The sequence below is a fragment of the Canis lupus genome, chromosome 7 (genome assembly GCF_003254725.2).
Source record: "Canis lupus dingo isolate Sandy chromosome 7, ASM325472v2, whole genome shotgun sequence".
NCBI lineage: Eukaryota > Metazoa > Chordata > Mammalia > Carnivora > Canidae > Canis > Canis lupus.
Genome location: NC_064249.1, coordinates 68,948,331 through 68,971,226, shown reverse-complemented (window position 1 = coordinate 68,971,226; position 22,896 = coordinate 68,948,331). Strand labels below are relative to the sequence as shown.

Sequence of the window (22,896 nt, the reverse complement as noted above, 5' to 3'; positions counted from 1 at the left end):
GATTTAAGGTTATTTTCGATTTCTCAGTATTTGGAAAAAAGAAAGCCTCAAATGGAGGTACCCAAGGCATTGTTTAATTTCCCCTTATTTAATAGGATATCAAAGTAATGCAGCCTCCTGACCTCTGTATTGCAATTATGGGCTCTGCATTTGCTGAATCCTGGGCAGGAAAGTGAGAGGAGCTATTTTATCATATCCAAAGCCACCTTTCCTGGGAGGCCTGAGCTTCTAAGCCTAGGATTCCATACCTCAGTTTATGAACCATCCAGTAGGGCAAAACAGAAATAGTGCTTTAAATTATGTCCTAGTGGAATAGCCCTTGCTCTGGATTGCTTTGTATCTGTCCAAAATGAAGAGAGCTGGGGAAGAGCCTGATCCCAAGAGTTTAAAAAAAATTCCTTCAAGAAGAATGTGATGTCTTGGTAAAAATTAGGATGGAAATAGTAAGCAGTCCCTTCCTATGGAGATCTTTTGGCTCATGATGTGATTATTTTTTTTTTTTATTTTATGTTTTTTAAAATTTAAATTCAATTAATTAACATAGATTATTTTACAGGTAGAGTTCAGTGATTGATCGGTCTTATATAATACCCAGTGCTCATTATATCATGTGCCCTCCTTAAGTATTTTGATTTAATCCAGATTCATTGTTTACTTTGGAAACCATAGGTTAGTAACTGGTGAGTGTGACAGTTTGAAATGTTGACAGGCAACGAATTTCTTTTCCTTTTTTAAAAAAATCTTTTTTTTTTTCATTATGGTAAGTGTACTCTTTAATCTCCATCTCCTGTTTCCCACATCCCCTGATCTACCTCCGCTCTAGTAACCATCAGTTTGTTCTTTATAGTTAATAGTCTGTTTCTTGGTTGTTTCTCTTTTTTTTTTCCTTTCTCCACTTGTTTGTTTTTTTTATTTAATTCTATATATGAGTAAAATCATATGGTATTTGTCTTTCTCTGACTAGCTTATTAGGTCTATTTATGTTGTTGCAAATGGCAAGATATCATTTTTTGTGGTATGATAATATTCCATTGTATATATATATATATATGTTTGCACCACATTTTCTTTATTCATCTATTTATGGACATTTGGACTGCTTTCATAATTTGGCTATTGTTAGTAATGCTACAATAAACATAGGGATGCATATATCCCTTTGAATCATTGTTTTTGTATTTTGGGGGTAAATATCCAGTTGTGTGATTACTGGATTATAGGACAGTTCTATTTTTAATTTTGTAAGGAACCTCTGTATGTTTTCCACAATGGCTGAACATATTTGTATTACTACCAACAGGATAAGAGAGTTTCTTTTTCTCCAATATCCTTACCAACACCTGTTGTGTTTTTTATTTTAGCCATTCCAGTAGGTCTGAACTGGCATCTCATTGTAGTTTTGCTTTACATTTCCTGAGTAGGGAGTGAATGACGTTGAACATATTTTCATGTGTCTGTTGGCCATCTGTATGTCTTTTTTTGAAAAATGTCTATTCATGTCTTCTGCCCATTTCTAAAATAGATTATTTGTTTTTTTGGGGTATTGAGTTTGATAAATTATTTTTTTAAATATTTTATTTATTCATGAGAGGCATACAGAGAGAGAGAGAGAGAGAGAAAGAGGCAGAGTGAGAAGCAGGCTCCATGCAGGGAGCCTGATGTGGGACTTGATCCTGGGACTCCAGGATCGTGTGCTGGGCCGAAGGCAGGTGCCATACCGCTGAGCCACTTAGGGATCTACCAAGTTTGATAAATTCTTTATAGATTTTGGATACTAATACTTTATCAGATATGTCATTTGCAGACATCTCCCATTCCATAGGTTGCTTTTTAGTTGTGTTGATTGTTTCCTTAACTTTGCAGAAGCTTTTTATCTTGATGAAGTCCCAATAACTCATTTTTGCTTTTGTTTCTCTTGCCTCTGGAGACCTGTCTAGTGAAAACTTTCTATAGCCAATGTCAGTGAGATTACTGCCTGTGTTTTCTTCAAGAATTTTTATGGTTTCAGGTCTCACATTTAGCTCTTTAATCCATTTTGAGTTTATTTTTGTGTTTGGTGAAAGAAAGTGATTCAGTTTCATTCTTTTGCATGTGGTTCTCTAGTTTTCTCAACACTCTTTGTTGAAGAGGTTGTCTGTTTCCCATTGAATATTCTTTCCTGCTTTGTCAAAGAGTAATTGACCATATAATTATGGGTTTTTTTTCTGGGTTTTCTGTTCTATTCCATTATTCTTATGTATCTGTTTTTATTCTAGTACCATACTGTTTTAATTACTACTGCTTTGTAATATAATTTGTAATCTAGAATTGTGATACCTCTAGTTTTGTTTTTCTTTTACAAGATTGCTTTGGCTATTTGAGGTCTTCTGTGGTCCCATACAAATTTTAGGATTTTTTTGTTCTAGTTGTGTGAAAAATGCTGTTGGTATTTTGATAGGGATAGCATTACATCTGTAGATTGGTAGTATAGACATTTTAACAACATTTGTTCTTCTAACCCATGAGCATGGAAGATCTTTTCATTTTTTGCATTGTCTTGAATTTCTTTCATCAGTTTTCTGTAGTTTTCAGAGTACAGGTCTTTCACCTCTTTGGTTAAGTTTATTCTTAGATGTTTTATTGGTTTTGGTACAATTGTAAATGGGGTTGGCAGGCAACATTTATAACAAATCGACTGTGTGATTAGCCTTATATTTAAAGTCCTCCAGGAAATGGATTTAGGGTGCTTGGTAGAGCCATTTTTTTTTTTTAAGTTTTCATTTATTTTTGGCTCTTGGGGTATCTTTTCAATATGAAAAAAAAAGCAAGTTCAACACAAAGTAGAAATTTGAAATGTAGAACAGGACAAAAATCAAGAGTGTGTGGGAAAAGGGAATAGCAGAAGGAAGAGCTGAGGTGTTGCCAAAAGGTGGAGGGTCTCCTTGTCCCAAATGATTTAGGTGGCAATACACACTTTTCCATATGTACACAGCAGAGCTGGAGTTTTGTTAAGAAAAAGTGGGTAGTGTGAGGGGCCTTTTCCAGAGACTAGGGATCAAGGCTAGTCCCTCTTTTCCAGGGGAAAAGGAAGAAGTCCAACATGTGAAGCAGTTTATGTAGGAGGGAAGGATCCCATTCAACAGTGGCACAGACTCCTGCAAAAGAAACCGTTCAGGACAGAACTTGGAAGAAGACTAAAAAAACCAAGACAGGCAGAGAAGGCAAATTCTGAGGGAGAGGACAGGGGCAGCTGAAGAAGAGGGAATGGAGAAGCCTGAGGTGATGGTACTCTGACTTAAGCCTCCTCTTTGGCCTCCTCACCAAAATCCTCTTCTTCTTCTGCGATGGCATCCTGGTACTGCTGGTACTCAGAGACAAGGTCGTTCATGTTGCTCTCAGCTTTGGTGAACTCCATCTTGTCCATGCCTTAACCTGCGTACCAGTGGAGGAAGGCCTTGCCCCGGAACATGGCTGTGAACTGCTCTGAGATGCGCTTGAAAAGCTCCTGGATGGCCGTGCTATTTCCAATGAAGGTGACTGCCATCTTGACTGCCATCTTGAGGCCACAGGGCCACAGCGGACTTGACATTGTTGGGGATCCATTCCACGAAGTAACTACTATTCTTGTTTTGCACATTGAGCATCTGCTCATCTACCTCCTTCATGGACATCCACCCACGGAAGACAGCAGCCACAGTGAGGTAATGGCCATGGCGGGGGTCACAGGCAGCCATCATGTTCTTGGCATCAAAGCCTTGCCTGGTGAGTTCAGGCACAGTGAGGGCCTGATACTGCTGGCTTCCACGGCTGGTCAGAGGTGCAAAGCCAGGCATGAAGAAGTGGAGACGTGGGAAGGGCACCATGTTGACTGCCAGCTTGCGGAGGTCAGCATTGAGCTGACCAGGGATGCGGAAGCAGGTGGTGACACCACTCATGGTGGCTGAGACAAGGTGGTTGAGGTCCCCATAGGTTGGCGTGGTCAGCTTGAGGGTGCGGAAGCAGATGTCATACAGGGCCTCATTTTCAATGCAATAGATCTCATCTGTGTTCTCTACCAACTGATGGATGGAGAGGGTGACATTGTAGGGCTCAACCACTGTGTCAGACACTTTGGGGGAGGGCACCACACTGAAGGTGTTCATGATGCGGTCAAGGTACTCTTCTCGGATCTTGCTGATGAGCAGCGTGCCCATGCCAGAACCCGTGCCCCTGCCCAGTGAGTGGGTCAGCTGGAAGCCCTGCAGGCAGTCACAGCTCTCAGCTTCCTTCTGCACCACATCCAGGATTGAGTCCACTAGCTCAGCCCCCTCTGTGTAGTGGCCCTTGGCCCAGTTGTTGCCAGCCCCAGACTGCCCAAAAACAAAGTTTTCTGGTCTGAATATCTGCCCTAAAGGACCTGAGCGAACAGAGTCCATGGTCCCGGGTTCTAGATCCACCAACATAGGGCAAGGTACGTATTTGCCACCTGTAGCTTCATTGTAGTACATGGAGATACGATCCAGCTGCAGGTCGTTGTCACCGTGGTAGGTTCTGGTGGGATCGATGCCGTGTTCATCACTGATGACCTCCCAGAACTTGGCACCTGTCTGGTCACCACATTGACCGGCCTGGATGTGCACAATTTCCCTTATTGTTAAAATTTATTTTAATTCTTTTTGCTTCTCTCAAAGGTGTGTATGGGGTGGAAAGTGAGATGTGGTTTTTTCCTATACTGCTATTCGCAGGCTGGAAGGATGGGATGTGTCCAGAGGCTGGAGCAATGAGGTCCGAGCACAGTGACAGGAACGTTCTCTGTAGAGCCATCTTGTATTGGGCTGGGAGATGGTTTCTGAGAGCACAGATATAGTTGTTGAAGGAATTAGAGGATATGCATATAGGGTATGAGAGCAGGGAGGAGAAAGCCTCCAAACTGCCAGGCATCTAATGTGGATGCTCTCCAGATCATGTTGTTCCTATTCCCCCATGTATAGATAAGTCAATTAAAAATGATTTAAGGGACGCCTGGGCGGCTCAGTGGTTGAGCACCTGCCTTCAGCTCAGGTCGTGATCCTGGGATCTGGGATCAAGTCTAGCATTGGGCTCCCTGTGAAGAGCCTGCTTCTCTTTCTGCCTGTGCCTCTGCCTCTCTCTCTCAATCTCTCTCATGAATAAATAAATAAATATTTAAAAAAATAAAAATGATTTAAAAATGAAAATAAATTGAGACTTCATTCTAGAGAAATATGAAAGGGTTAAGATAATAGAAAGTAAATAAATGGAATGCGTAAGAAGCTGAAAACAACAAAGGAAAGAGAAATGAATTAGGATAAGAAAACTTTGAAATTCCAGCAGAAACATTAACAATTTCAACATGAAATAAGGACAAACCAGAAGTTGTACTTCCTGTTTCCAGGACAGGAACCTGCAGTATCTCCAAGTTTCCTCCACACAACCTTAAAAAAGGTTTTTACAAATTTGTCTTTACAAATTGTCATAACTTCCTTCCTTCCTTCCTTCCTTCCTTCCTTCCTTCCTTCCTTCCTTCCTTCCTTCCTTCCTTCCTTCCTTCCTTCCTTCCTTCCTTCTTAATGAGAGACACACAGAGAGAGGCAGAGACACAGACAGAGGGAGAAGTAGGCTCCCTGCAGGGAGCCCAGTGTGAGACTCTATTCCAGGACCTGGGATCATGCCCTGAGCCAAAGGCAGATGCTCAACCACTGAGCCACCCAGGCTTTCCAAATTATCATTACTTCTTGAGGGCAAGAGCCATAACTGCCCTGTCTTTGTATTCTAGCACTTAGCTATAGTATCTCACATATAGTATGTACATTATAAATGTTTGCTGAATAAGTAAGACAGTGAAATAATGGGGATCATAAGGGAATTTTATGATCACTAAGAATATAGGAAATCTGCTTTATAGACTCTAGTGGGGACATTACCTAGAACGGGCATTTCCATATTGCAATACCAGATCATAATTCTGACTGTGTTTTGAGAAAACATTAAATTGAAAACAGAGAGGGAGACAAACCATAAGAGACTCTTAACTGCAGGAAACAAACTGAAGGTTGCTGGAGAAGTGGTGGATGGGATGGGGCAATTGGATCATGGACATTAAGGAGGGCACTTGATGTAATGAGCAGTGGGTTAACACTGTCATCAGTTATGCAACTGATGAATCACTAAATTCTACCCCTGAAATGAATAATACAGTATATGTTACCTAAATTGAATTTAAATTAAAAAATATTTAAAAAATTTTAAAAATTAAAAAAAAATTATGGGGTGCCTGAGTGGCTCAGTTAGTTAAGTATTTGCCTTTGGCTCAGGTCGTGATCTCAGGGTCCTAGGATCAAGCCCCAGAGCAGGCTCCATGATCAGTGGGGAGTCAGCTTGTCTATCTGCTCCTCCCCATACTGGGATGCTCTCTCTTTCTCTGAAATAAAGAAAGAAATAAAAGAATTTAAAAAAAAGAGAAAGCATTATTTGTTATTTCGTTGTTTGGTTAGACAGGTAAGTATCTGATATTTGTTAAGAATTCTAGGAAAGAGTAGTAAAGATACTAAATTTTATATTCACCTTTACATAAAACTTATTAATGCCAGGAAATGAGGGCTTGCTATAGAATTTCCCAGCTTCCTTTCTTTATGTCTCTAAAATAACTTTTATCATAGAGTACTTCTTCATTGAATTCTATTTTAAAATGCTTAGACTTAAAAAAATCCAAACCTATCTTTAACTATACTAGCAAAGAATTTCTGAAGCAATTTGGCTCACTTTAGGGCCACGCTCAACATTAAACTGAATTCTTTTTAATGGTAATATTATTTTCTCTCATGCTTTATGGTCATTTGGAGTATTGTTTAAAAAGTATGTGATCTTCCAATATATCTTACTATAGGAATTTCCTCTTAAATTATAAAAAACTATCTCAACTTTACTTTGGTTTACTCTTGTGGATAATGTATAATGAAGTTAAGGTATCAATATAGAATTCCTAGATTTGTTACCTAATCCTATTTTTAAAATCTTGGGAATACTATCCATTTTTTTACTTCATGTAAAATTATATTTAGGAAAATATTAACAATTGCAGTTGAAAAATTATTTTTTCTGTATATAAACATGCTCCTTGAACATGATTGGTTGTATAGAGAAATATGACAGGATAAATTCCAAAGGTTTTGTGTGAGTTATAGTTGTGCTTTCTGCTAAACAGAAGAAAGCGGGACGTAAAATGTGTATCTTGCCCTATTCTTTGGAAGGGATTATGGTACTGAATGGGGTGATGAGTGTCTGTTGGTGGCATTTGTGACACATGAATCAAATGCTGTTTTGTTCAGACTGTGCTGACATAGTGTCTACACCATCACTTTCCAGTATTACTCTCTGCAGTGATGGAACTGTGCCCTCTCTGTGCTGTCAAACAGTAGTCACATATAGCTCTTGAATGCTTGAAATATGGCCACTGTGACTGAGTTACTGAATGTTTCATTATGTTTCGTTTTAGTTAATTAAAATTTAAATCATGTATGCTAGTGGCTACTCTGTTAGACTTTTAATTTGATTTCTTATTCCTATAGTAAAAAAATAACATAATTTGAGTTAGAAAAAATCATGTTAAGTGTGCACAGGTTCTCTTTGTATCTGCGTAGTTGATTCTGTTACGATATTTTTGGAGATGAGGCCGTAGAGTATGGAATAGGAAGGCTTGTGTTCTCATCTGGCTATGCCATTAAGCAGCTTGGGCAAATTATCTCTCTAGATAATTTCCTTGCCTGGAAAATGAGGAGTCTGTTGATTTTCAAATTTATATTTAGTATTGGGACTTTTTTCTTAAAAACAAAGCCAGACAAACTGAGCAGAAACCTCATAGATAAGACAAGTGAAATTAGAAGTGGGTTGGGATTAGGAATGCTGTCCCTTAAGTTTAACCTTTTTCTCTCAGTAATTCCCAATCTCCTCTACTACAGTAGAGAGCCTAATTTAGAAAGTGTTGGGAGTGGATGGAAATGCAGGGTTCCTTCTAGTTCTGATAAAGTATGGTTTTTATAGGATTGAATATAGAGTTTTCTTTTTATTGATATCATCTCGGAAGTAATAATTCTTCAAAGGCCAGTCTTTACATGTGTTTTGACTAAACTCAAATCATTACAGTTGAATTTGAGGGATACTCAGGACATTCAATAGGGAGAGGTTTCTGTTCTCTTAGCTCACCAAAAACGAAACTAAAACCGAGAGCTGAATGGTCATAGGAGATATAGGCAGGTCCAAATAACTTTTGCACGCTCTTTTGAAAAAAATCACAATTTAATTTTCTACCTTTCTGAATGTTTTTATTATTTTGATACTTTCAGGACTGAGTTTCATAAAACTATCATTGAAGTGGTTAAATTTGTATTATTAGTGGTTTACTCTGGTTTCTGTGTGGGTTCAAGGAACTCATGCTTCCCTCTCCCTCCCTTCTAGGGAAAAGTAGCTCATATGTGGAATGGAGTCCTTAGGTACATATAACTGGACTGTGGGGTTGGAATTGGCCTAATAGGGAAAATTTGAGAGGTAAGTATAAAGAGGGTAAAAGGGCTTTTTTCACATGATTTTTTTGGAAATGGTAATGTATTTTGGATCTCTTCCTTTCCCTTCCTTTCCATTGCCCTCTCTTCTCTCCAGTATGCCTAATGAGAAGGACTCTGGACTATCTCTCCTTTCACTTTTGCCTTTGGGAAGCCTAACAGGCACTAAGTAGGGAATAGAAGGCACATGGAGAGTCCAACTGTAGCTTTGGCTGCTGGCCAAGTAGTCTTTGTATTTGTACATGACCTGTCCAAACTCACCAAATAGGAGAGATGTTAGGGGCGTAGGACCAGAAACTTGCTCTTACGGATCTCTGATAAGGAGTTAATTAAAGAATCAGAGACTTGAGAGATTCAGTCAGCCTTTTCATGTGTGAAGACTAAGACATTACATCACACTATGATTTTAAATGTCTTGATGGGAAGGATGGTTTGTTGTCTCTGAGGGCACAGTTCTATAGCAACTTCAGTGCTCTGAAAGCTTTTAATTAAATAAAATTTATGTTTCTTCTCTAGGCCTTCTTGGAATTTAGCAAGAGAGATAAAGAGAGAAAAGAGAGAGAAAAATGAGAAAAAAAAGTGAAAATAGGCAAGCATTTTGTTTATGCTTCTGGACAACATGGCTCAAGGTTATTCTACTGTGTTAACTATACATTGAGGACAGCTGAACCCATCTGGTTTTCTCCTCCTTCCTTGAGTGTTCCTTTTTGGATCTTTAGCTCCTATTACACTGAATATAGGAAAACTCATTGAAAAAATGTTTAACATATTAAACATGAATTGCTTTGGAATTGGATTGTTTGCATTAAAGTTGAAGATGAATGTATGGATGACAGGTCTTTGATAGAATGAATCAATTTTAGTTGCAAAATACAAGACACTAATAGGTCTGTAAGACTTTACAAAGGATTGCTACACACAGTGTCTTATTTTTCTCACATCAATTCTGTAGGTAAATATTATTTCTTTTTTGGGGCACCTGGGTGGCTCAGTGGTTGAGCATCTGCCTTTGACTCACATCATAATCCCAGGGTCCTGGGATTGAGTCCCCACATCAGGCTCCCCATGGGGAGCCTGCTTTTCCCCATGCCTATGTTTCTGCCTCTCTCTGTGTGTCTCATGAATAAATAAACACAATAAAAAAAAATCATTTCTTTTTTTACTTAAGTGGCCCAGTGAGGTTAAGTGCCTGTTTACTGTCTTATCTACATGTAGAGTCAGGTCTCAAACCTATTTTTCCTTTTTCTTCGAATGGAAGAGAGAGTTTTCCAGGAGAGGATTAACTGAAGATTCAGAGCTACGAAAATATTAAGGAAGATATAATTTTACAAAAACATTCATGGCTTTCCTGGAAAAAAAAAAAAAGCCATTTCAGTGGAGTAGAAAGCTTGCAAGACAGTTAAAGATGGGCAGATTACTGAAAGAGTGGATACTCAGACTTTCTTCATGGGGAGAAATCTTTTCTAAGCAAAGTAGTTTTCTTCTATATTTATAACTGGACAAATATAATGATTTGAATAACTCCCAAGTTGTTCTATAATATTAGCTCAACTCAAAATGCATAGTTTCTCAATAATTTAATGTTGCTAAATGGTAGAACTTCTAATACCAGGGGAGTATTAGTTCTTTTTTTTTTTTTTTTGTATTTAGAAGTAATTATTTTTTGAAATGTTTAAGGGCTACAAATCTGTGCCACATTTCTCTGAGGTATTCACAAGCATTTGCTAAAAGACATATACTAGTAAGAATTGTTATTATGCCTGGGCGCCTGGGTGACTGTTGGTTAAGCGTCTGCCTTCGGCTCAGGTCATGATGCCGATTACCAGTTAGCTCTGGTAATGGGGGAGAGCTAGATTCTTGTCTCATAGAGTCGAAGAATGAATCTTCCTGACAAAGGAGAGTGAGTAAAGTGCTAGAAGTTTATTAAGCAAGGGTATAGAAAAGGTTCTCAGGAGTGAGAGGAGTCCAGACAGGGTTGCCACTGAGGGCTTTTTTGGCTGGCCTTTTATAGAAAACCTGACTAGGGAGATGATAGCCTTGAGATTTCTTGTGTCATCTTGAGTGAATGACTTATGACTGACTCGGTGATTACTTGATAGCCATCAAAAGAAGATATCCCTATCATTTTGGAATTGGGGGCCAGATTTACTTCCTTATCTGTGTTTTTGTTGCATTTCAGTGTCCTTGGGGTTTATGGGAGCCTGACTCTGGGGCCTTCCCTTATCTTTCCCTGCCTAGACCTATCTGTCCCTAACTCACTGGGATCTCAGGGTCTGCATCTCCTTCTCCCTTTGTCCCTACCCCTGCTCGTGCTCTCTTCCTCTCTCTCAAATAAATAAGTAATAAAAAGAATTGTTATTATGCAAAATGTACTTTAATTAGGATCTTACTGAATTTCTTATATCACCACTCATTTTTTTATGTCATATTTTTTCCAGTATTCACAGCTTATTGCTGAAATATCTTTGGAAATTAATATTTTAGAAAACTTTATTTTTACTTTCATTATATTCTTAGTATCCTACTTATTATTTCAATTGTTAGAGTTTGCTTCTAAGTCCTTAATCTGTGACATAATAGCTTTGTACATACCCAGGAAAAAGGGCCTGAAAAATGATGTAATAGTATTAGAAGTTTTCAGTATATTGTGATAAAATGAGAGATTAGTGATAGACTATGTGGCACTTGGGTAAAAAAATCTAATTCATTAGTTCAACAAATATTTATCATATACCTATTTATCAGGCACTGTACTATGTGCTAGGGATATGGTATGGAACAAGACAGATGTGTCTTGGCCTCCTGGGCATATAATTTATAATTGCCAGATTTACAGAGTAGAGAATAGAAGCAGACTGATTGGGAAGTTATGTGTAAAGATAAAAGTAGAACAGGAGTCGTGTGAGTTTGAGGACAAGGACAGAGAATATCTTCTTACTGTCATTTTGCTTTGCTTCTTTAAAAGTTTGCCAGAATGTTGGTTATTTCCCTTCTAACATGGACCTCACCCTCACCTAACAACTCAATGCCCTGGTGTCTGTACTTTGCTAAAGCATAAAACTTTCCCCCACCCCCAACCAGTGTTCAGTTCAGAGCCCAGAGCATATCAGTCCTCTGTAGAGATTTCTGCCTGTACTAAGGTAACAAGGCAATCCTCAATTCTTTACTCTGTCTCAGCACAGTAACCTGTGATGCATTCTAGTCAGAACTGTGCCTAGCTAAGCTCACTTTGCCTCTGATTCTGTCATTTTTTATGTCCCTGAAATGTCAGCCCATTTAGGCCTGTGTCTTTTCCAATTTGGCTGTTCTAGCCTGGCTCTGTGCTGCTATGCTACGCCTTCCTCTCAAACTAACCCTTCCACTGCCCTCTGTCAGTTTTTTCCACTCTGCCTTTTGGACCTCCTGTATACTGGAATTCTCCAGATTAACAGGGCTGCTAATCATTGCAAAGGATTTCAGTTTCAAAACTGAACTCATTAGAATTCACTGTATTAATTGTTATAATCAGTCAGATGTAAGTTTACTGCTGTGGGACTAAAGCTGAGTCCAAGATGCAGATGCAAAAGTGATTTTATATAGATAGGGAGAATCTTGGGGAAATCTATTCCATGAGAACTGACACTTAAAAAATTATTTTTCCCTTTCATGGGAAGCATATAGGATGCCTGGATTATTACCATGAAGTGCTATGCATAAGTGAGGCAACCGGAGTATTTGTGTTGTTAAAAAGAAACAACAAGCCCCAAATGGAGTCCCTTTTTCTAAGCCCCACCAAGACTTATTACCTAACCTTATTGCAGTGTTAGCCTCTCCCAGGAGTGGAATTTTAAGGCAATCAGCCTGGAGTTTCCTGAGCAGCTTTATCTACTCGGTTACCCTCCCTGTCCCACCCTCCTGCTTATAAAAATCTTCCACTTTGTATAAGTCCTCAGAGCTCCCTTCTGTTTGCTAGATGAGATATACCAATTCATGAATTGTTGATAAAGCCAATTAGATCCTCAAATTTACTTACTTGAATTGTTTTTTAACAGTACCTTTCCCAGAGATGGGCTATGTAATCAATACAAGAAAACATGAAAAAAAAAAAAAAAAAAAGAAAACATGGAAGTTCTACTCATCTGCTAGAAACCCTTTCATTTAGCAGTCGTGGTTGTTTGCCTTACATGTTTCCCTAGGTAGGTCTCATAAGATAAAGGAAAATTATGACTAGCTATATAGTTTTAATCATAACTTCTTGCCTAAGTGAAACAGTTAACGGGATGGGAACATTACTTTCTTCCTATCCTTGCCTCCACCCTCTACTCTGCCGTGTTAAGACTATTGTCACACCCATGAAGGCTTAACTTTGTCAAGTTCAAGGACCATTCCTCTGTCACCCATAAAAACTCATTACCAAGATAATTCCATCTCTCAAACCCAGGAGTGTTTACATGGTTGTAGTATCTCACTTTAAGGCATAGGTAGGAATTATTCAGGCAGTACTATTGGACCCTGAATTTAATAAATAAATTTAATAGAGAATAAAATCTTTTGACAAGTTGTATTTCTTGTATAATTTCTTTTTCAGGGAGATCAAAACAACCAACACACAGTCTGGGAGAGATAGGCGATATTCCTAACTTGGAAAGCCCTTAGGATCCCTGGGCATTTTCATTTTTCTTTTCTTTTCTTTTTTGAGAGGGTATGTGAGAGAGAGTGGAAGAGAGGGAGAGAGAATCTTAAGCAGGATCCACACTCACCGTGGAGCCAGACTCAGAACTCAGTCTCACAACCTGAGATTATGACCTGAGCTGAAATCAAGAGTTGGACACTGGGATCCCTGGGTGGCGCAGCGGTTTGGCGCCTGCCTTTGGCCCAGGGCGCAATCCTGGAGACCCGGGATCGAATCCCACGTCAGGCTCCCGGTGCATGGAGCCTGCTTCTCCCTCTGCCTGTGTCTCTGCCTCTCTTTCTCTCTGTGACTATCATAAATTAAAAAAAAAAAAAAAAAGAGTTGGACACTTAACTGACTGAGCCACCCAGGTGTCCCACCTTGGCATTTTCTTAAGTACTCTTTTATTTTTTTTTTTTTTAAATCTTTTTTTAAATTTTATTTATTTATTCATGATAGTCACACAGAGAGAGACAGAGAGGCAGAGACACAGGCAGAGGGAGAAGCAGGCTCCATGCACCGGGAGCCTGACGTGGGATTCGATCCCGGGTCTCCAGGATCGCGCCCCGGGCCAAAGGCAGGCGCCAAACCGCTGCGCCACCCAGGGATCCCTTAAGTACTCTTTTAGTTTGTCTTTTAATTTTAATTATGGTATATTCTCATATAGAAATGCTTTAATTTTCAATTTGTCACGTCACTTTTTTCCTTTGAACTTTGCTTTTATGTTTAGAAACCGAAACTCCTAATACTTCAATGTAGGGGTTTTAACAGAGCCAGGGACTCTAGCATACTCCACTATTCATTTTGCCTAAAAAAGTATTTGTCACTTGTAGTTGTTCTTGGTTGCAAACAACAGAAATACGTTTTGTTAACTTAAGAAGCATAAAAAAAATTTATTGCAAAGATATCCAGTACTGGGAAGTCTTGAGAACCAGGCTCAGAACATGGGCAGAAACCAAGGGATGCTAAATAACTACAGCTGGAGTTACAGCCCAAGTGTGGCATTGGGTCATTTTGTTTAGGGAGCTGCCACTGGTTTACAGCCTCCATCATAACTGCTGTTGACTCTTGGCCATCCATGTTCTCTAGTTTGATAATAAAATATATGTGGAAATAAACATTTGACATATCTATCTGTTCCCTCCTGGCTTTCCTCCTCCTTCCGTCAGATGTCAAATTAGAGCAGACTAAAGAATACATTCACATGATAGAAAATGGTGCCTTTAAGCATGAAGTGAATATTGAGAGTCTTCCTACTCTGTTGATGCTTAAGGGATATCATATGTTGAAATACTTAATGTTTACAATATGCCTCATGTCCTACTTGTCATTTAAACTGCTGCCTGTCTGTACCTTGAAGAATTTCTAAAATTGGTTGTACCCTTATATGACTGCTTCAAGGAGTGTGGACTGCATCTCAAAAAACACGAGATATACACAAAGTAAGCTTCCTAGAATATGTGAAATGAGACTTTCTGATCTTTCTCTATATATTCAGTACCCCATGGTGGGTTTTTAGTTTCATATTTTTGACCAGATCCAAATCAAAAGTAAGTGCCCTGGGTGGCCAATTTTTGTTTTCTCAATCTATCCTTTGCAGAGCAGAGTTTAGAAAATTGTGTATTGAGAGTGTGAGCTGATAGATTTTCAAAATGTTTCCCAAAATTTAAGATTCATAAGTTATAACTTTTAAAATTTGCACCAGATTTTGTTGATTCTGATTTCCGAATCTCAAGATAGAAGGTAGTGTGAACTTGGTAGAGATATATTGGATGCTAGTATGGAGTGTGAGTGACAGAGTTCAAATCTGATGAGGCTTTGGGGAATATCAATTCTTTTAATCTATGGGCCCTCATGAGCTTATTAAAAATAGTCAGATACTTTGGCCTTCTCTAGGGATTTCTGGTTACCTTTCCTAATTTGTCTTACCTTTGGTTGATTAACAGCCCATGTTAAGTCATTTGTGAGGTATATTCCAAGTAATGAATAATTACATTATTCACACACATTAAAGTGCTTTCCCACACATTAGAGAGCTTATCCCACAAAGATGATATAGTCATGTATTACAATTCCAAAATTGAAAAGAGAGGGACAAAATGTAAAAAGTTGCACATATTTGTGCTTGTGGGGGATGTGTCTTAAATGGAAACCTCACTTGTCATTATGTATCATTCTAGGAAAAAAAGGGATAAAAGCAATTGCTTTAGTATAAATGTCTCTCTGGTCTCATCTTTCCTTATTGAGATAGAATTTTTTTTGTTTTTTTTTTGTTTTTTTTGTTTTTTTTTTTTTTAGTCTGGATCTCAAAAAGTCCCAAACCACTTTTTTGATGACTGGTCAAATTGCTTTCCTTTCAGCCACTTGAACGTCAATTCGATTAGACCCTTTCTCCTCTGGGCTCCTCACCCTTATAAAAAGTCACCTAAGATGCTCTCGATGTTTAATGCCACCATCCAATTCTAATAACTTCTTACTTTTGTTTTTCTCCTCAAGTTCTTTAGTTTCCTTTAGGAGTTTGCCTTTTTATTTCACCGTCTGGCTTTCCATTTTGGCTTCTCATCTGAGAATTAAATTCTGGTTTATTGTCTCAAATAAATATTGCTGTATCTATCAACTAATTATGCTTCAATCCCTTCAGCCTCAGGTAGTTTGGGATTTCTTGAGTCTCTTGATTGGGAGCAAGGATTTTTTTTTTTTTTTTAATGTTTCCACTGCACGTATTTTAATGATTCAACATTCATAGAAACTTAAACTTCGGAAGAGCAAATAGCCTCAACAAAAGTATAATTAAGCTTCATGTTACCTAGTGGAGTGGAGAGAATAAATAATCAGGGAGGCTACAATCATTTCCTCCTAGGCCTGATTAAAAACTAAGTTTTAAAATGTTAAACTGGTGCTAATCTGCATGACTGCTTCAGGTTTCATTTGAAAAAGAATTGTGGCTGCTAATATTATCTACTAAAATATGTGAATCTATTTCCATAGTCAGAGCCCCATGGGATGGATGGAGCTTAGATTTAATGTGATTTTGGTGCTCATGTGTTTTCCAGTATATTGATTAATACTGTTCTCTGAAGTGGAACCCAATCAGGGATAACTGGCCAGAGGACTATTTTCTAGAAATTTCAGCTGAAGTAATATCTGCAGAAATCATAAGACTAAAGAAGAGTTGATGAATATACCACAATTAAACTTGCCTTATGAATTGAAGAATGGCGCAAAGGATAATGAACATATTGAAATGATTCCACATGTTTTATGCATGACACATTTGTAATTAAAACAGATCCTGAAGGTAAATTTGTATATACTAATATAATAATTTCAAAAAAGCAGAATGCGTTATTAAATATCTACAGGGCATATTTCCCAAGTGGAGAATGTGAAAATTTGGCTTGTTTTGTTACTTCAATAGTTGTTTACCAGAAGCTAGAAATTGAGTGTACTAGCATATCATACTTGTTAGGCAATTTGTTTATACTGGTCAAATATATATACACACATCCCCTCCACATGTATACATGTATATCTGTATGAATCAGTGTATCCTTAATATCTAATTTTCTAGTTAGAAAGTTATAAATAACTTTAATTTCAGTTACTCAACTAAACATAAACATTTGTCCTGATTCCTCAGTCTACGAAGGTCCTTTGAGACCTTTAACAATTCAACATTTACTGTCCTTGGCAGCTCAAGGTGCATGGCTCTTGCAACAAGAGTTGTTTTCGGCTTTAATGGGGAATTTAACGACCTGGTCACATTTTGTAAAATAGTGTTACAACCTTCCCTATCATTGGATCCTCCAAATAATCCTGTGAGGTAGGAGTAAGTACTGTTTTACAAATGAGGAAAGGTGAATGACCTGTTCCGTAGACTTTCATTTTTATGTTATAAGTACGGCTGGTTAACCAATAATCTATTAAATGAACCATTAAAGTAGACCAAAATTTGGCTTTCATGAGGAAAATTAACAGGTAATCAGAGGGCTCTAAGTCAGTACATTTGTGGCTACTGTGTAATTCTTGGCAAATTTACAAAACTCCTAAGGTATTGTTCTGATGTAGATAGTTGCAGTTACCGCAATGTCAAGGAGAAACACTCAGTTATCCCTGCATCATCCCTGTTTTCTTGACTATAGTAATCATTTTAGTTGATGCTCTTGCTTTATGAGTTACTGTTAGAGTATTGTGAGTTGTTTGGTTAACCTTGCTCTGTAGAGTGTTGCATATTTGCAACGATGATATTTCTAGCCTTTTTTTTTATCATAAATAGATTTTAAGGTAAATTATTACCTTAAGGTTATTTTAATATATGTGTGTATATATAATAAATATATTTTTATATGTAAAATAAATTCACCTTCAGACAAATTCATTTAGTATGTTTTATTGTGTACATATATGTATGCCAACCACTACGTTGTTTATGCATCACTAAGTTGTGTATGCACAGATATGAACCAGCATACTTCTGTATTGAATGAAGCAGATGCACACTGTAGTGAGAACCAATAGGTGAGATAGATGTGCCTTGGGGTCTTTGGCATTCCTTAAGTGACCTGTGTTAAAGAGTAAGAACCACCTGCCTTCAGGAATTGGAGAATGACAGGCACCTGCTTGCTTGGCATATGGTTATAGGGACACTTGATGTATTTCCATAAAGACCATGTTGATATCATGTATTTGTAAGAAGAGAATGGGACTGTTTGCATAGAATCTGGGCTTTTGCTGTATGATTATAAGGAAATGAATCACAGTTGTGTTGGTCAGAGCCACCATTAAGCTTTGCATGTGAAATGCATAAAAGTATTACTTTGTTTTTCCTCTGAAGCCATGATTTCTTACAAATGCATAAAAGGGTACAATTAGAATTTTGCCAATCTAACTTATTTTTTGAAAGGAAAAATAAGCTGCAGAGATGTGAGGTGACTTAAGACCCTAGAGGCTGAGACAGAACCAGTGATTAAAAATCCTGATGCTCAGGCTAAGGTGTTTCTTTCCTTTCTTCTTTCTTTTTTTTTTTAATCTAAATTTTATTTATTTATTTTTGTATAGGAAATATATCCACATGGCTCAAAAATAAAAAATTACCAGAGTGCTTAAATAAAAATCTCCCTTTCATTCCATTCCATTCCTTAGCCATCCAGTTGCCCTCTTTGGAAACAAACAATGCTATCAGTTTTGTAAACATATTCTCAGAAGTCTTTTATGCATATACAAATAAGTATATATGTAGATACTCCCTGACATCTCTTTTTATGCAAATTGTAGCATACTCTTTATGTGATTTTGTAACTTGTATTTTTTGTTTAAACTCAGCATTTGAAATCATTTCATACTGTTACAAAAGGAGAATCCTCATCAATTTTTATGGCTGTAGACTGTTTCCTTGAATAGGTATGGCAAAATTTATTTAACCACTTATCTATTGATGGATATGTAGTTTGTTTCTAATCTTTGCTATAGCAAACAATGCTGCAATAAAATATCCTGTACATATATAATTTTGCACGTTTGACTATATTGGATAAATTCCTAGGAAAACAATTTTCTGTTTAAGAGTAGATTACCTAAAAAAAAAAAAAAAAAGAGAGAGAGAGAGAGAGAGAGAGAGAGAGAGATTACCTGATATATATTGTAAAATTGTACTTTGTAGAGGTTGAATCAATTTACATTCCACACAGCAATATATATTGTCTACTTCTCCATAGACTTACCAACATGGTGTGGTATTAAATTTTATGATTTTTGCCTATCTAAGAGTTGAAAGATAGTGGGTGAGTATTGCTTTAATTTGTACTTCTCTTATCTTGACTGAAGTTGTACATTACTTTATTCTCCATAGCCTTTGCCTTTCCTTTTTTTTTTAAAGAATCATTTTTTTAAAAGATTTATTTATTTATTCAGAGAGAGCGAAAGAGAGGCAGAGACACAGGCAGAGAGAGAAGCAGGCTCCATGCAGGGAGCCCGACGTGGGACTCGATCCAGTGTCTCCAGGATCACACCCCGGGCTACAGGCGGCGCTAAACCGCTGCGCTACCAGGGCTGCCCGCCTTTCCTTTTTTTGTAAACCGTTCATATATTTTTGTTCATTTTCCTACTTGCCTCTTGGTTTTTTCCTTACCTATGTTTTTGAAATTCTTTTTTTACATAAGTGAATTTGATACACTGTCTGGATTTTCTCTTCAGTTAATCTTATTAGGTGCCCAGCATTAGCCTGTAATATGCTGCTTACTTTTGAGAAAAATAGTAGAAACTTGGTTTTGAATATGTATATATAGTGAAGTTCAGAATCTTTTCTCCTTGGCTACATTTGACAGACTTGAGGAATCATTAGAAGAAAATCTGTGTAACAGTACAGTATAATAAGATCCTATTTTTGGTTGGTTTATTGATCAAAACTGCTGTAGGTCCATGGTAGGAGAAACCTTCAGTCGTACTGCAATGAATAGAGACAAATGAGCACTGAAAAAACCTGCAGCTACCTTGAAAAATAGACTCCTTTCTTCTGGGAAACCTCTAATTTCTTAAAGACCCACATTTGCAACTGAAAAAATGTGTCATTCTATAGTATATATATTTGAGTGGTTAAGGTTTTAGCCAAAAGTATTTGTTCATTTAAAAATAAACTAGATAATCCTTACGTTCAGCTTTTTAACTATTCAAACCCTCTGTGGTTATGGATTTCAGGGGTAAACTGGTAGAATAAGAGCATCAAGATTTTTCTGATGAAACTGAAGATAAAGACGTATACAGTTGACCCTTGAAAAACATGGATTTGCAGGTCCTTATATGTGGATATTTTTCAATAAATACATTACTATGCTGTAAATGTATTTTCTCTTCCTTATGATTTTCTTAACATTTATTTTCTCTAGATTACTTTAAGAATACAGTATATGACAAATATATAAAATATGTACTAATTCACTATATTATTGATAAAATTTCTTTCTGGTCAGTAGTGGGCTATTAGTAAAGTTTTGGGGAGTCAAAAGTTATATAAATTTTCCACTGTGTGAAGGACTGACACTGCTAATCTCTATTTTGTTTAAGGACTATAAGGGAGGAAATTAAATTTGGTATTACAATATTATCTGATGCTAAGACATTATTTATAGCTAATAGTTTATACAAGAAAAAGCATAGGATTTTTAAAAATAGCATCAGTGTAACAGTTATGATTAGGTTGTCAGAGGGAAGTATAGAGTTTCTCTTGGTGACAACTGGTTGGGGACTGCATCAATTTTATCAGTGATATCAATGAATCCTCACATCATTGGCATCACCGCATCAGTAGTGTATCCATCCCAATAGTGGAGCAGCCACAGAAGAAGGAAAGATTTAATTTATATAAAGTCATTTTTATTCACATTAAGGAATTTAAGGCATTTAAATTTTTTAAAGAGATTTTATTTATTTATTTGAGAGACAGCATGAGCAGTGGGGAGGGGCAGAGGGAGAAGGAGAAGCAGACTGCCTGCTGGGCAGGGAGCCAGATGTGGAGGTCTGGGATCATGACCTAAGTTGAATGCAGATGCTTAACTGAATGAGCCAGCCTGGTACCCTGAATATAAAGCATTTTTTTTATAAAGCATTTTTAATCTTCGATAATATGGCTATGTGAAATCTATTTCAATCCCTTAAAGAGTATACTTTAGTTTTTGACATCTAGACTTTTGAACATGTATTTTCTCCACCTTAAACCTTTTCCATTTCTGCCCTTCTGTATTTGTCCAACCCCTACTACTCATTTTATAAGTCTGCTTAATTGTTCCTTCCTCCTGGAAGCTTTCCTGACCCCACACATATGGATTTAGTGCTCCTCTCCAGCACTGCTACAGTAGATTGAATTTCTCCCATCATGACACACATCGCTCTGTTTTCTAAATGCGTGTTACTTGTCTGTTTTCTTGACCAATGTATAAATTCCTGAAGGCTGGGATCCATTTCTCTTTTGTGTATTATTTTATCTCCAGGCACATATTAGTCTTCAAGAAATATTTATTGAATGAATTAATATGTGAATATATTCATTTAAAATTACCTAAAGTTCAGGAACATGACAGAAATGCCCACTCTCACTACTTTTGTTCAACATAGTACTAGAAGTCCTTGCCTCAGCAATCAGACAACAGAAAGAAATAAAAGACATTCAAATTGGCAGAGAAGTAAAAAAACTCTCCCTCTTTGCAGATGACATATAGAAAACCCAAAAGCTTCCACCCCAAAATTGCTAGAACTCATGCAGCAATTTAGCAATGAGGTAGGTTACAAAATCAATGCACAGAAATCAGTTGCATTTCTATTACTAACAATGAGACTGAAAAAGAGAAATTAAGGAATCAATCCCATTTACAGTTGTACCCAAAACCATAAGATACCTAGGAATAAACCTAACCAAAGAAGTAAAGGATCTATGCTTTAAAAACTATAGAACACGTATGAAAGAAATGTAGGAAGACACAAAGAGATGGAAAAACATTCCATGCTCATGGATTAGAAGAATTAATATTGTGAAAATGTCTATACTACCCAGGGTAATTTACGCATTCAGTGCAATCCCTATCAAAATACTACGGACTTTCTTCAGAGAGTTGGAACAAATAATCCTAAGATTTGTATGGAATCAGAAAGGATCTCAAATAGCCAAAGGAATGCTGAAAAAGAAAACCAAAGCTGGGGGCATCACAATGCCTGACTTCAAGCTGTATTACAAAGCTATGATCATCAAGACAATATGGTACTGGCACAAAAATAGACAGATCATTGGAACAGAATAGAGAACCCAGAAATGGGCCCTTAACTCTATGGTCAAGTCATCTTCAACAAAGCAAGAAAGAATATCCAATGGAAAAAAGACAGTCTCTTCAATAAATGGTGTTGGGAAAATTGGACAGCTACATGTTGAAGAATGAAACTGGACCATTCTCTTATATCACACACAAAGATAAACTCAAAATATTTGAAAGATCTAAATGTGAGACAAGAATCCATCAACATCCTAGGAGAACACAGGCAACACCCTTTTTGAACTTGGCCACAGAAACTTCCTGCGAGACACATCTATGAAGGCAGGGGAAACAAAAGCAAAAATGAACTATTGGGACTTCATCAAGATAAAAAGCTTTTGCATGGCAAAGGAAACAGTCAATAAAACTAAAAGACAACCTGCAGAATGGGAGAAGATATTTGCAAATGATGTATCAGATAAAGGGCTAGTATCCAAGATCTATAAAGAACTTATCAAACTCAACACCCAAGAAACAAACAATCCAGTCATGAAATGAGCAGAAGGCATGAACAGACGTTTCTCCAAAGAAGACCTACACATGTCTAACAAGCACACGAAAAAATGGCTCACATCACTTGGCATCAGGGAAATACAAATCAAAACCACAATGAGATACCACTTTACACCAGTGAGAATGGCTAAAATGAACAAGACAGGACACAAAAGATGTTGGCGAGGATGTGGAGAAAGGGGAACCTTCTTCTGCCGTTGGTGGGAAGGCAAGCTGGTGCAGCCACTCTGGAAAACAGTGTGGAGGTTCCTCAAGTTAAAAATAGAGCTACCCTATCACCCAGTCATTGCGCTACTGGGTATTTACCCCAAAGATAGAGGTGTAGTGAAATGCCAGGACACCTGCACCCCAGTGTTCACAGCAGCAATGTCCACAATAGCCAAACTGTGGAAGGAGCCATGAT

At 37.5% G+C, this 22,896-nt stretch overlaps 2 protein-coding genes across 2 annotated transcripts in view; one reads left to right on the top strand and one right to left on the bottom strand.

Annotated features, from left to right (window-relative positions):
- Positions 1 to 3,327, top strand: part of METTL4 (methyltransferase 4, N6-adenosine) — a 55,863-nt gene extending 52,536 nt beyond the window's left edge. Inside the window, exon 10 of the transcript XR_004817165.2 lies at positions 3,059 to 3,327. The gene's annotated coding sequence lies outside the window, so the exon portion shown is untranslated. The remainder of the gene's footprint in view (positions 1 to 3,058) is intronic.
- LOC112648004 (tubulin beta chain) lies at positions 3,275 to 4,481 on the bottom strand. Its single transcript, XM_025429375.3, is given in 2 exon segments — positions 3,275 to 3,529; positions 3,531 to 4,481. Coding segments are annotated over 2 exon segments (1,191 nt in total). The 5' UTR covers positions 4,467 to 4,481.
- Positions 4,482 to 22,896: the final 18,415 nt, after the last annotated feature.